The sequence below is a fragment of the Chrysochloris asiatica genome, unplaced genomic scaffold (genome assembly GCF_000296735.1).
Source record: "Chrysochloris asiatica unplaced genomic scaffold, ChrAsi1.0 scaffold00155, whole genome shotgun sequence".
Classification (NCBI taxonomy): Eukaryota; Metazoa; Chordata; class Mammalia; order Afrosoricida; family Chrysochloridae; genus Chrysochloris; species Chrysochloris asiatica.
Genome location: NW_006408673.1, coordinates 7573827 through 7589751, shown reverse-complemented (window position 1 = coordinate 7589751; position 15925 = coordinate 7573827). Strand labels below are relative to the sequence as shown.

General features: G+C 38.8%; 1 protein-coding gene across 1 annotated transcript in view; it reads right to left on the bottom strand.

Moving 5' to 3' along the window:
- Positions 1-15925, bottom strand: part of FAM160A1 (family with sequence similarity 160, member A1) — a 234748-nt gene that overhangs the window by 167092 nt on the left and 51731 nt on the right. Inside the window, exons 3-4 of the mRNA XM_006870881.1 lie at positions 7673-7831; positions 5107-5193 (exon numbers count right to left, since the gene is read on the bottom strand). Of these exons, the coding sequence (XP_006870943.1) occupies positions 5107-5193; positions 7673-7831 (246 nt within the window). The remainder of the gene's footprint in view (positions 1-5106; positions 5194-7672; positions 7832-15925) is intronic.

Here is a 15925-nt window from a genome sequence, read left to right as displayed (position 1 = left end):
GGAGCGGCTTGTAGTTTCGAACCGCTGACCTTAAGGTTCACAGCCCGATTCGTAACCACTACGCTACCAGAGCTCCATATATATATATATGGAACACACAGAGTTACTGTACAAAAAAGAATTCATTTATGTTTAACTATTTCAAAAGGAAGCATATGATCAAGAACCGATGGTGTTGAAAGAAGATGTTTTAGCTGTACTGATGGTACTGGTGAAAAACAAGGCTCCAGGAATGAACAGAACACCAAATGAAATGTTTCAGCAAGCTGATACAGCACTGAAGGTACTTACTATGCCATGAAATTTGGAAGACATCCGTATCTGTGCCCATTCCAAAGAAAGGTGACCCAACAAAATGCAGAACTCATCACACTAAATCATTAATATCACATGCAAATAAAATTTTGCTGAAGACAATTTCAAAAACATTTGCAACAATACATCAACATGGTACTGCCAGAAATTCAAGATAGATCCAGAACAGGATATAGAATGAAAACTATCATTGTTGACATCAGATGGATCTTGGATTAAAGCCGAGACTACCAGAATGATGTACTGACTACACAAAGACAATTCACTGTATGGATCATTAAAAACAATGTAAAGAATGGAAATCCCAGAACAATTATTGTGCTAGGGTAGAACCTGTACATAGGTCAAGAAGCAGCCATTTGAACAGAACAAGGGAATACTGAGTGATTTAAAATCAGGAAAAGGTGTGCACCATGGTTGTATCCTTTCACCATACTTATTCAATCTGTATGCTGAACAACTAATCTAAAAAGCTAGACAAGAATACAGCAACAGGGTTAAAGTAAGGCTCTTTTAACCTGTGATTTGCAGATGACACAATCTTGCAGGCTGAAAGCTAAGAGGACTTGAAGCATTTACTGACTGAGGAAGCTCCAAGTCTATAACCTTTAGTATGGATTACACCTCAAAGTAAAGAAAAGGAAAATCCTCACATCTGGAGCAAAAAAAAGTAATATTCATGATAAATGGAGAAAAGTTTGAATTTGTCAAATATTCAGATTTATTTACATCCACAATCAAGGGTCATGGAAGCAGCAGTTCAGAAATAAAACAATGTACTGGATTGGGCAAATCTACAGCAAAAGACCTTTTTACAGTGTTTAAGAGCAGAGATGTCACTTTGAGGACCAAGGTGTGCCTGAACTAAACCATGGTATTTTCAATCACCTCATATGCATGTGAAAGTTGGGACAGTGAATAAGGAAGAAGACCACCACAAAAGAACCAATGCATTTGCATTACCTCATTAGCAAAGAATTGGCCCATCAACTGCTCTGCAGTAGATGGATTAGGTTTTCCTTTCCTACAAAAATGTACAGCCTTGGAAACCCTATACAGGGTCACTGTGAGTCAGAACAACAGTAACAAATGGCAAAGGAGAATGAATATATCACAGACTGTCAAAAGAATGAACAATCTGTCCTGGAAGAAGTACAGTCAGAATACTCCTCTGAGGCAAGAATGACAAGACTTCTTCTCATATCCTTTGGATTTGTTATCAGGAGGGATCAGATCCTGGATATGGACATCCTGCTTGGTACAGTAGAGGGTCATCAAAAATAGAGGAAGACCCTCAACAAGACAGAGTGATTTCAACAATGGGCTCAAACATAACAATTGTGAGGATGGCACAGAATCAGGCAGTTATTTCATTCTGTTGTATATAGGATCACTATGAGTCAGAACCAACTATACCTAACACAACAGCTAGTACACAGATATTCACTTGGATGAAAGGAAAGGCAGTATACAGTAAGGAGAGGTCAGCACAAAATGACCAAGGCAAGAATACACTAGGAGATGCCCAAGAGTAAAAGGAAACCATGGTAAAACTATTATATACACAATCCAACAATAACAGTAATAACACACAAAAATCTCTTAAATGGACATGGACATACAAGCTGAATAGGAATAAAGGTGAATGAGATTACACCTATGTGTATAAGTTCGATAGAGGATATTTCTATCTATGCATTTGTATGTGCTGCAAAGGAGTGCTGTTGGCATGTAGTGGGTTATGCACTGGGCTGCTTGCTAACTTCAACGTCAGCAGTTCAAATCCACCAGCTGTTTCATGGGACAAAGAGGAGGCTTTCAGCTCCCATAAAGATTTATAGACTGGAAAACCCTATACAGGGTCACTATGAGTTAGAATAGAACAGAGTCAACAGCACACACAGCAACAACAGGAGCTACAAATATGTACATGTAGTATACAGGAGCACATTCAGGGGGCAAGGTTTGAAAACTTGTTAGCCATAACCAAACACCTTGAGGGAATGAGTGATGACTGGGTTTAGGAGCTTAGGACCATAGTCTTGGACACAAATTGGAGATCAACTGGCATAACATAGTCCACAGAGACAATGTTTAATGTCTTAATTTAATGACTAGGGTCTTAAAAGCTTACAAGGAGTTCGCCAAGATGCAACTATTGATCTCTCTCTATCTGGAGGAAAAAATAGTGAAGAAAAGCAAAGACTCAAGGAAACAATTATTCCAAAGACTAATAATGGGCTACACAATCCACAGCTTACATGACTCTGAGAAAAGAAGAACTAGATGGTGTCCAGCTATCATTACTATCCACTCTGATCCTGGACGGAGAGGGAGAAAAAAAAAGGCAGAATAAAATTAAAAATCACAAAGACCAGACTTACTTGTCTGATAAAGATGGATGGAATCCTTGAGACTATGACCGTTAGACACCCTTCAACCTGGAACTGACCCCAGCCTCATGGATCACTTTGCAAGTAAACAATAGCTAGATATATAAAGTGAACAACAGTACCATTCCTGAGGAATGCACTCTTCGGTACAATCAACCACAGGAGACCAAAAGGGCAGCACCTGTCCAACAACAACAACGCTCAGAAGGCAGGAAGGGGCAGGAAAGAATGGAAACACAATTCAGGGAAGAGGTGGGGGGAGAGCTAGTACATTCAGGGAAGTGCAACTAACGTCATGGAACAAAATGTGTACATATCATTGAATGGACAACCAATTTGCTCTGTAAACGTTTGCCCAAACCATATTGAAATGGTTAATTCATTCATTAAATGATTTTTTGTTGTTGTTGTGCCAGTTTTTTAATTTGAAAAAAGGTTAATTGCACATTTAATGATTTAATTCAACTTGGGGTAAGTACTAAGAATGAAAAACATAGAGTGACCAGTCAGATCCTCTTAACAGCTCTCTGTCCTCAAGTATGGGTAAATAGTTATCATTAATATTTGTAATATTAAGGCATGTTAATTATAACATAAAATATTCTAAACAAATAGCAATTAGAATAATTATAATTAGCATAATAATAACTTGGCAAATGACTTTATGTCACTAGGTCAAGGAGGAAAAGGATGAGAATAAATGAGAAAGTCTAAATGTGTGAGAGTACATGGCAAATTAATGTTAAAGAATTTCAGTACTACTGCTGTATTCCTCCAAAGAGGAATATTCATTCATGTAGAAGTGTAACCACTGCCACTGAGCCAATTCTGACTCAGAGCAACCCTATAGTGAGAACTGCTTCAGAAGGTTTCTTTATGCGAGAAGACGGCCTCATCTATCTCTAGTGGAGCAGCTGGTGGGTTTGAATCACCAACCTTGCAGGTATTAATCCACCACACCAGTAGGGCTCCTTGGTATGTGCCGTCCAGTTGGTCCGACCCTGTGTAGGGTTTCTGAGGAACAGCTGGTTAAGTTTGAACTGCTTATCTTGCAGTTCAAACCGACCTTATGGTCCAATGCTTATCCGACAGCACACACCAGGACCTCAGAGATCATCTATATGAGACACCCCAGAACGGAAGGACAACCTAGCTACCAACACAAGCAGAGATTTATACCTCTGAAAATATACCCCATGATTTCTCACACTGATCTAATTTCAAAGACTTAATCTCTGAAAAAGGAGATCTGGTAGCATAGTGGTTACGAATTGGGCTGCAAACCGCAAGGTCAGCATTTCGAAACTACCAGCTGTTCCACGGGGGCAAGATGAGGCTTTCTGCTCCCCTAAAGATTTACAGCCTCAGAAGCCCTGTACAGGGTCACTATGAGTTGGAAGCAACTCCACGGTACACAACAACAACAACAATCTCTGAAAATACCCTGGAAATGTCAATACTTTGAAGTTTAAACCACATTTCCAAGAATAATTCTTGAAATTAGAGACAATACAAAAATCCTAATCAAGAACCTTGCTGAATTTTAAAAATAAGGTCACTATGTTCAAAGGGTACTACTAAATGGTAAGAAATGAACATCTTTCATCAAAGTCTGATGGCAGAAACTAGGAATCCAGAAGCTCAATTGGCTTCAAAGTTACCATAATGAGATATGCTTGGATTCTTATCAAATGAAAACTCATGAAAATGTAACTTTAGGATGTGGAAAGATGGGCATTTGTTCCATCAAACATTTGTAGTTGCTCCATGCTTCTCTCCCTATCAGAGCTGATGATTCCAATTAATTTGACAAAGTATATCTATTTAGTTAAGGAAAAACTATATAAAATTAAAATTCTATTCCCATTGGTATCTCCTTGACAGGTCACAGAACAAAAGACATGTTGAGCAATTATACAAAATGAGTGTTGTAGGAATTCAGAGTGGTGATAATACAGCCAACCTCTGATGGGAATGTAACTTGGTTTCGCTTTCATTTTTGCTGTCCCAAAAAGCTTATAATGAAGAGTATTTTCAATTAAAGAGATGACAAACCCAGAGCACTTGTGCTCTGACTGCCCTTCACTGTGCCTACACGATCGATCTTGCACTCTTTATTACAAGCTTGGCTTGAGAGGCCAGCTTAACAGAGTTCCAAGTATCCATTACCCATGAACTGAAGCTTAGCTAGATATCTTAGCTGATCTTCACAAGAGGTATTCTATGACATCAAAAATATCCCATCTTACTTTAGCTATGGTCATTGTTTGACAGTGCCAAGAAACAGATGGAATGAGAAGAAATATAAGGTCAAAGCCGACACTGAGTCAACTACATTTGTTCCCTCGGTTTTCATCACTTGTACATCACACAGAAGACCATTCGCTTAATCACTGACCTTATGAAGAGCAGGAGCCAAGACCGGAACCAAGAATCCATTGTAAATGTAATTGACAAGCTGACTGCGAATCAAGGGGTGAGCCACCTAAAAGAGACACAGCCATGAGAAGGGCAAAAAGTTAAATATTTAGGTCATCTAAAGTCAAACGTTTCTATGTACACTCTGAATTCAGAAAGGAAATGAAATTTTGACTTAATTTAGTCAATGGCTGAAGAATAATTCAGACCACAAACTGCCATGTTATTTCCTCCCTACCCGCCCCCCACCGCCGAGGGATAGTTCCAGTATAAACAACTTGGATAAAATTTGCTGAAGTTGGACTTTCAAATTCCAAAACTTTTAAAGTTTCTACTGGAAAATATTGTTGTTAAGTGCCATCTAGTGGTTCTGACCCACTAGAGGGTTTCCAAGGAGTGACTGGTGAGCTTGAACCACCAACCTTGCAGTTCAAACCGATAAAGGAGCTCTGGTTGCGTAGTGGTTACGAATCAGGCTGCGAACTGCAAGGTCAGCAGTTCGAAACTACCAGCTCTTCTGTGGGAGAAAGATGAGGCTTTCTGCTCCTGTAAAGATTTACAGCCTCAGAAACCCTGTACAGGGTCACTATGAGTCGAAACTGACTCCATGGCACATAACCACCACCATCACCACTGGAAAAGAGCAATAATAATAATAAACTGAGTGTTTTTGTTGTTGTTATATGCTGTCAAGTCTATTTTGACTCACAGTAATCCTTTATGACATAGTGGAACTGCCCTAGAGGGTTTCCTTGGCTGTACTCTATTGGAACAGATCACCAGATCTTTTCTTCTGTGGTGCCACTGATGGGTTTACAGTGCTGACCTAGAGTGGGTTAGCAGTCAACCAAATTTGCCACTGCACCACTAGGACTCTTTCTGAATATGTAAAAGAATTAATAAATTTAAGCTTAAAATTATAATTTTTGCCCCTTAACTTCTTCTAGGTCCATCTCAATTTGTGAATAATTTAAATAACAATAACTACCAAAATAAACAAGTAAATGTATTTATTTTGCTACCAGAAAGCTTTTCTCATTTTAAAGATGCATCTTCCAATCATACTTTCTTTGGGAGAGGAAAGCATTTAGAAAAGCTTCCCATGAAAAAAACTGATACTGTTCAGAAACAGAAAACATTACCAGAGTTGCAAAACTTCCTATCGTTAATTTTCAAAATATATTTGGCATGGTTACTGAAGTCCTCATGTGGCACTGTGGGTCAATGCACTGGACTGCAAAGTCAGTATGAAGCACAAGGTTGGCAGTTCAAGCTCACCAGCTGCTCTTCAGAAACCCTACACAGGGTCGGTAATTGGCTGGAATCAACTTGATAGCATTTAACAACAATCCTTTACTAACATCCCATACAAACAAAAAAATTTAAGTATATGGCTTCAATTTTAAAATACGGTCTGAAATATACAATTTCCCTACTGTTGCCCCTTGCCTGTCAGCTTTGCTTCTCTTCCTTGAAAAAAATCATAAAGTCAAACAATAAAGTCTAAAGCAATTTCTAAAGAAATGAGACTAGATCTTTAAATTACTGATAATCTCGTCTTGTGAGTGCATTAGGGGAGGTAGTAACAGTAGTTCCATCTTTTTTATTTCCACACAATTCTGCAAAAAAATGTTGCTAGATTGCAATATTAAAAAAAAAAAAAGGCAACTTAAAATGTAATTCATTTATCGTATATATAAGTAAAACTTCCTTTGACTTAGCAATAAAAATGAGATGGGAGCTCAAGTAATTTGCTGGCACTTTCTTTCAGAAGCTATTTCTTTATTTTGTAGATAAAAAGATTATACCTAGCATTTTTTACCCTATAATCACCATAAAGAAAATTCAATTTCATATTAAGACCAAAATTAAAGTAATATTTATGTTGCATAGAAATAAAACAATTGTTTATGGAAACCTACAACATAGCCTTAAATATGAATGCAATCTGCTTTTTTCTTATTGGAAACGGTAACAAGAAATGTGAAGGTAAAAATCTAATCAAGAAGCCAAATATACAAGAGTTCAGCGGTTGTATTTTTTCCCCCTAAGCAGGCCAATTTCAAAGCAAATTTAATTTGTGTTTGCTAAGAAGATGCTTAACTTCTTCTAAATTCAATTGGGATAACAATATTCTTTATGTAGTATGCACCATTAAGCAAAATAAAGTGTTTTCCTTTGTAGACTACCAAGAAGACCTTGAAATAGAAGTGGTATAATTTGGAGTACTTAGAAGGCTAAAAATACCTATCTAAATGAGTCAGACACTGAACTTATTTTTGATAGCTAAGTGGATAATCTAAACAGAATTAACACTTTTTATAAACAAGATAAAGAAAATCTAATTTTTTTCTCAATTAAAACTTCCCAGAAACCTATAAACTAACATTCTCACTCATCCAAGGGCATTCAGTATGCTTAAAGTAAGGCATAACTATTCCATAAAAAAGTGTTAAAATAAAAAGTTAAGGCTTATACTAATCCTTTGCAATCCTCATATTCCAGATGAGACGACAGTAAAGGGCTCTGTTACTGTGCTCTGGTACCTGTATGACTGCATTACAGAACTCCAGGGAATTCATGAACTGGACGAGAGATGGGAGCAGGAGCCAGTCATCCTTAAGAAGACAGTGCCATTCTTCACCTTTTTCTTCTAGCTTGGTAGGCAGGGAAGAGTAGAGCCCACTGAGCCCAGTTGCAAGTACCTATGTTCAGAAATAAAAATACAGTGATTCTTTCCCGAAGTTCCTAACTTCGCAGCAAACAGTTCCCAGGTGCCACTGGTCCAAAGACAGACCTTTAAGATGGCTAGTGCCATCGAGTCAGTTCCGACTCATAATGACCCCATACAAGGTTTCTGAGGAGCAACTGGTGGGTTTGAACCACTGACCGTGTAATTAGCAATCCAGTGCCTAGCCTACAGAGCCACACTAATACTTTAAATGGCCAGGTATTAAAGGGTATCAACTGGTTAGGACAGATCCAACATGCGGAGGGTAACTGCAGCAGCACCACAGCTATTTGACAACCATACACGTGGGAGGATTGTTGTGGTGGTGGTTGTTGTTAGGTGCCATCGAGTCAGTACCGACTCATAGCGACCTTACGCACAACACAACGAAACATGGCCCGGTCCTGGGCCAACCTCACTACTGTTGCCACACTTGAGCCCATCGATGCTGCCACCTGGCCAATCTATCTCGTTGGAGGTCTTCCTCTTTTTCTTTGCCCATCCACCTTACCAAACATGCTATCCTTATGGGATGCTAATGCGCTAAGGTTAGAATATATGAGCGGAACACACATAAAAATGAATATAACATGATACCTGCCCCCAAGGGGTTCAGGAAAGGGACAAACTCATGCACAACTCTTTATAGTACAAGACAGTGAGTACAAAAAACAGAAAAGGCACATGTTCCCATCTACAGGAGGGAGCCCTGGACCAACAGAGTTCAGAACAGAAGGTCTCACAGGAGGTAACCATTGAGTAGTTTCTTGAGAAAGATTTCCAGCAGCCATATGAAAGGTCATGACAATGGTCCATTGCTTGCTTACAGTTTAGAAAAACACATTCATATACAGTATCCTATATGATCTTCAGAAATGGTAGTAAGAACTGGAGGGGTGGGATCCATCAGGTGGGATGGCAATTGTTCAAGCAGGCCCAAAGAGATTCTCCACTGAAGCATAAAGCAGGAAGAACAGAGAAGAAAAGATAGTGTATGTGAAGGTGATCCTGCCATGGCATCTACCATTCTAGTATTAATAAAGAGCTTGTGAGTTTTCCTTCCTGCCTCATTCCTCTGTGCCTAACATTAAACTGACAGCATTTGGACTTGATAGGTGTAAGCAAGCAAGAATTTTAAAATGTCAAGTTATCCAGGTTGTAAATTAGGAAAATGATAACGTCTTCTTATTTTCCATACAATTGAGATGGAAATGTAGAAAAGAAGCACGCTTCTTGGTTATGGTGACACCTTGTTTACTTTATCTTACAGAGCATAAGGTCAGGGCAAACAATGAATTCCATTACACTAGAGGACTCTGGACTGGGAGTAATGCAGGTCAAGCTGCACTGTCTAAAGATGCTGATCTGGTAGATGGTCAGGAATGGCACAGAATGGAGGCAAGTGAATTAGCTACAAATACATGGACTGTTAAGGAGTCCTGGTGTGGCGCTGTGGGTTAATGCACTGGATTGCAAAGTCATTTGAATCCTAAGGTCAGCGGTTCAAGTTCACCAGTCACTCCTTGGAAACCTTATATAAAGTCGCTATGAGTTGAAATCGACTCGACAGCACTTAACAACAACAACATGGACTGTAAAGTCGTTTGAACCACAAAGTTGGTGGTTCAAGCTCACCAGCCCTTCCTCGGAAACCCTATACAGGGTCTCTTTGGTTTGGAACTGACTCAACAGCACTTACCAACAACAATAACAGTGCAAGCCTGAGGTTACGAGAGACCCAAAAGAGGTCTAGTGTGTCTGTAACAGAAATACCACAAGTGGGTGGTTTTAACAAACAGAAATTGAATCTCTCATAGTTTAGAAGCTTACACATCCTAATTCAGGGTGCCAGCTTTAAGTGAAGGCTTTTTCCCTCTGTAGGCTCTTGGAGAAGTTTCCTATCTCCTTTCAACATCTGTGCGCCATTCCTTAAGCTCTCCACGTATGTTACATCAATCTTGTTCTGGGTCCAGGTTCTCAGCACAGGGACGCTGGATCCATGGTCAAGAGGACACAGTCGACTTCTAAGCTCATCCTTCTTGGTGGTAGTAGGTCGCTGCTTCTTGGTTTGCTTCTCTCTTCTTTTATCTCTTGCAAGGTAAAAGGCCATGCATGCCATACCCCATTGAAATTTCCCTTACAGGATCAGGGCTGTGACCTGAGTGAGGTTGTTACAACATACCTTCATTTCCTTGCAACTGACTGGTTGATCAAAGCAGATTACATCACTGGGATGATCACATCATTATATAAATGTCAAACCACTGAGAACCAGGGTCCAGCCAAGATGACACATACACATATTTTAGGGAGACACAATCCAAACCATAACATATGGAAACATTCAAGAAAATACGTGGGAGTTTCCAAAAGTTTGTGGAAAAATTTAATTGAAAGATAATGGAATTTTTCCACAAAATATTTTAAGCCCCTTCATATACTGTTGTTGTTTTTGCTGTTGTTGTTGTTGCGAAACACCATCGAATCAATTCCAACTCATAGTGACCCAAGGCATAAAAGAACAAAACACTGCTATCTTTACAATTGTTGTTACACCTGAGCTCATCGCTGCTGCCGCTGTGCCAATTCATCTCATTGAGGGTCTTTCTCTTTTTCACTGACCCTCCACTTTACCAAACATGATGTTCTTCTCCAGTTGGTAGTCCCTCCTGGTATGTCCACACTATGAGAGATGAAGTCTCACCACCTGGCTTCTAAGGAGTATTCTAGCTATTTGGATTCCAACACAGGTTTGTCTGCTATATTAATATAACAATATACTGATATGCGTATACTGGTGTGGTGCTGTGGATCAGCACTGGACTGCAAATCACAAGGTTGGCAGTTCAAACCCACCAGCTGGTCCTTGGAAACCCTATACAGGGTTGCTATGAGTCAGAACTGACTAGACGACACTTAACAACAACAACATACTGAGGTAGGCCCAAAAAGAAATGGTGAAGTACTCACAGATTTCACTGTCTAGAGTACACAGCAGAAGTTACATGGGGCCGTGAGTGCACAGAAACTTGGGGTTTGGCAAACAGAAAATGTTTACAGAAGAAGTGATGTCCAAGATGAGATCTACAGGATAAATAGGGGCTAACCAGAAAAAAAGTATTGGAAGGAAGAGTATTCTAAGTAGAAGAAACAGTATATATAAGAATTCAAAAGGGAGAGAAAATATGGCACCTTCCAGGGACTAAGGGAAGTTAAGTATTGTTGAATTAGAGGTGGAAAGAGGTTGGCAAGGTAAGCAGGAAGCAGATCATGCCCAGTTTTGTGGGCCAGGATAAACAGCTTGTCAGACACCTACAAGGAAAGTCCAATAGACAGATGTGTGGATCTGACACTTACAAGAAAGATCTGGGTTGGAGATGGAAATCTAGAGGCATCCATTCATACATGATACCTCAAGTCATACAGAACAAAAAGAGAAGGAAGCAAGAGGTATTACAAAGTGATCCATAGCACTTGGCATAGGAAACAGAAAGGAGGTACAGATGAGTTACACATAGTCACTTGAGTTGGAGATGCTCGGAATACTTCTCACGAATTCCCATCCTGGAGACACACCTAACTAAAGAATGAAGTCCAAGAACCTGGAGGTCTTAGAACTGAGAAACCAATTAAAGATATGGGAGCTAAAAGAAAATCAAAACAACAACAAAATGAGTAAAAAGTGTCAGTCAAGAAGAAAAGGTAACTAATTTGTCTTAAAGGACACAACCTTCTGGAACACATGCATTTAGCAAATGGATGAACCTACCATGAATCATGAAGAGTGGTGAAATACAAACAGTACAGTCCTGAAAGAAAGAAAGGGAAAAAAACAAACAACAAAAAAAAAAACCTACTAGATTATATACAAGCACTTTATCTGTTATGTTTCCTAGTGATCATTATGAACTCATTCATTTATTCTCTCACAGAAAACACAATACTGAGGACCCACTTCCCGGCAGATGACGCAACCTTGCTTAAGAAAACAAGAGGGTTTTCTAAAGCACTTACTGATGACGATTGAAGACTACAATCTTTACTACGGATTATAACTCATTATCAAGGAAAACAAAAATCCTTACAAGTGGACTAATAAGTGTTATCTTAACAAATTCAGAATAGACTGAAGTTGTCAAAGATTTCCTTTTACTTGGACCCACTATCAATGCCCATGGAAGCAGCAGTTGAGAAACCAAATGACATATTGCATTGTCATTTTGAAGCTGTGCTTCACAAGACCTCTTTCAAGTGTTAAAAACCAGAGATGTCACTTTGAAGACTAAGGTGCACTTGACCTAAGACATACTATTTTCAATCTCCTCATATGCATGCAAAAGCTGGGCAATGAATAAGGAAGACCAAACAAGAATTGATGCATTTGAATTATAGCACTGGTGAAGAATACTGACTATACCAGAAGAATGTACAAATGCTCCTTAGAAGGGAGGATGGTGAGACATTGTTTCACATACTTGAGACATGTTATCAGGAGAGACCTGTCTCTGGAGAAAGAAATCAAGCAAAAAATAAGAAGACAACCTTCAAGAAGATGGACTGACACCGTGGCTGCAACAATAGGCTCAAGCATAGCAAATTTGTGGCGATGGTGTAGGACCAGGCAGTGTTTTGTTTTGTTGTTAAGTCGGGCCGCTATGAGTCAGAACAGCGTCAATGGCACCAACACCACCACTTCTGACCAATTGCTTATTCTGGATGCTGAGCATACAACAGTAAACAAGTCTATTTATCTCTTTTTCAGAATCAGGGCATCAGTGGTCCCAAAGGAGACTGTCCCCTATTTAAAGTATTTAACTCCTTGTAAATGTATCCACTTTAATTCCAGTTATGAATGTGACCCAAGTAAGATGCCTGTTATGTATTAGAAACCTCTGGCAAGAGAGAACAGAGACCAAAAGTTCTCCTTGAAGAGAAATCTAATCTTGATGCCACATTTTAAAAATCAATTACATTTGCTAACTCATGCTAAATTAACCACAGAACAAAGGCTTTAATTCTGCATACTCCTGATTCCTTAACACTTTAATGCTTTGAAGATGAATTCATAAAGACAGGCTTAATTTGTCTGACTAAAAAGCTGGGAATAACTATTCAGTATATCAGTATAATTACAGCAACATTAATTTTCAAATTACATACATCAGTGACAGTAATTAAAAATAACACATACCTAATATTCACATTTTTTTTTTAAAGTACTCTGAAAAGGGCATGGATGAGATCCAAACAGAAGTCAGCCTGTACAGAAGGACAGTGTGGTGTGATAGCTGGACACAGGGTCTGCTGTGAGCCTGTCACTGTTAAAATGGGCAGGACAATGTCCCTCTGTATCCTCTTCAGAATGAAAAGAAACATGGAAGAAAATATCCTGCAGAATAAAGGCTGTCACACAAGATTTTACATCTTTATAGCTACTTACGTCCTCTCTTCCAAAATTTTGCTCAGACTGCAGTTTCATTCAGCTAGTCTACACATGCTTCTAGAACACAGACTACGGACCAGATATTATGGAAGGCTGATGTTGGGCAATTAGCAGTGAGCAAGTCACACCAGGTGAGATGAAGAGAGAAGACAATAAGCCAATGAATGCAAAGAAGAGGGGACTGCTAGACTATGCATCTGAGGAGGTACCCTGGGAACAAAGGACAAAGAGACACAACAAGGCAAGGCACATTGAAGTAAGTGGGAGATGGCCAGTAGGCTTGAGTCAGTTGCAGGGGCCCTTGGGAGGCCCACAGAAGACACCAACATCTCCTGAAAAGAAATTAAGAGAAAAACTATGCAAGAGAGCAGGAGCTTCTTCACACTAAGAGTAACCTAAAACCCCAGTTCACATCAAGAATTAGAGGAGGTAGAGCAGAGTAGTTGAAGATCACTGACAAAATCCAATATTGGAAATGACACCACTCATTCTAAAACTTGCATTTAGTGACCCTGTTAGGAAAAGCATATATAAGGGGCCTTCAAAAGTTTCATGGAAAAATCCCATTATCCATCATTCCATCTTTCCAAAAACTTTTTTGTTTTACTTCTTGTTGTGAATCGAGTGAAGGGTTACAGAAGAGATCATCAGTCCCACATTCAACAAGACATACACTCCGTGTCATTACAATGATTACCATCCCTTTATGTACCATCCATTCACAGTATTTACCTCTATTCACTGTAAGTCTTGCACTCCTCCCTGGATCTTCCACTACATTCATCTTTCCTCTGACAATCTTCCTCTTGTTGTATGTATACTGCCTTCATTTCCCAAATTAACTTATGTCTGCACTCTACCCAGTGAACAATTTTCCCTTTCCTCCCACCCCTGCTAACTACCACAGAATGTTTCTTTCTTTTCTTTTTCTTTTTTTACTTTTTATTGTGATTGAGCGACGGTTTACAGAGCAGATTATCAGTTTTACATAGGGCAAATAATATACTTTGATTCATTACATGTTGCAATCCTCTCCATGTGCCAACAGCTAACAGCATTTATCTCTGTTTTAACTATTGCATTCCTCTGTGTCTCCTGCTACCTTCACCATGCCTCTCCTAACCTCACTCTTATTGTATACTGTCTGTTCATCAACCATGCAAACATATGTCTACCCTCTGGCCCATGAATAATTTTCCTCCTCACTCTTCCCCACACTCCCCATAACTGTCATAGATTGTTGCTTTTATCAGGAAATCCTTTTTTAAATGTTTTACAGCACTGGTCTCACACACTGTTTATTTGTCCTTTCATGATTGACTAATTCCACTCGGCATATTATCCTCCAGGTTCAAACATGTTGTGATGTGTTTCACAGATTCATCATGATTCTTCAGTGTTTTGTTGTATTCCTTTGTGTATATGTGCCAAAGTTTAACCATTCTTTTGTTGATAGGCATTTAGACATCTCCATCTTTTTGATACGTATCCTGTAGACATCATATTGATAGATCCTGCTTTCTTATCCATACTGGTCTTTTTGTCTCTTGGCTACATTTAATCCATTTGAATTCAGTGTAATTATTAATAGGTATGAATTGACTGTTGTCCTTTGTCTGTGTGTGGTGCTCCTGATTCTTTATTCCAAATAATTTTCAATGCTGAATTCATTTTGTGGGCTTCATTTTTATTTCTGTGTATTAATGTTTACTAAATCTTTCTGAGTTTCCTCTTTCATTTTGATGTACCGCTGTATTATTTTTCTTTGAGGCTACAAGGTAATTTATTACTTTTTCCCCTATTTACAACAGTCTAAAGTTTTATCTGGAAATGTACTTAATTCCCTTGCCATTTGGAAGTTCTATATCTACACTAGTCTCTCTGCTTTATAGTTGACTTCATTATATATAGCTATCTCTGGTTCTCTATATTCAGTCTAATACATTTGCTTTACTTTAAATACTTCTATTTCTGGATTGATTTCTAGGTGGCATTGTCATGTACAATAACCTCAAGTTGTCTGTTGTTGATTCTCAGTTCAAAGAACACTCATTAGCACTTTTTGTAAAGTTAGTCTGGTCATTATAAATTCGTTTAGTTTCTGTTTATAACAAAATGTCCTAATTTCATAATCATATGGCCCTACAGGATCAGCACTGGACTGTGAACCACAAGGTTGGCAATTCAAATCTACCAGCTGCTTCTCTGAAACCCCATACAGAGTTGTTATGAGTCGGAATCGACTCGACAGCACTTAACAATAACAACAACATTTGCAGGACAGCTTTGCTGGGTATATGATTCTGGGTTTATAATCTTTTTCTTTCAGAACTTTGTATCATTCCATTCATTGCCTCCTTTCCTGTAAGGTTTCTGGTGAGAAATCAGAGTTTAGTCCTATTGGTATTCTTTTGTAGGTAACTTTTCATTTTTCCCCAAGCTGTTGCTGGGATTCTTTCCGTGTCTTTAATTTTGGAAAGTTTGATTATGATATGTCTTGGTGACTTTCTTTTGGGATCTATCTGTTTCAGGTTCATTCAATTTCTTGCATATTTTTTTTTCGCATCTTTCATGATGTTAGGGAAGTTTTCTTCCAACAACTCTTAAATAATTTTCTCTGTGATT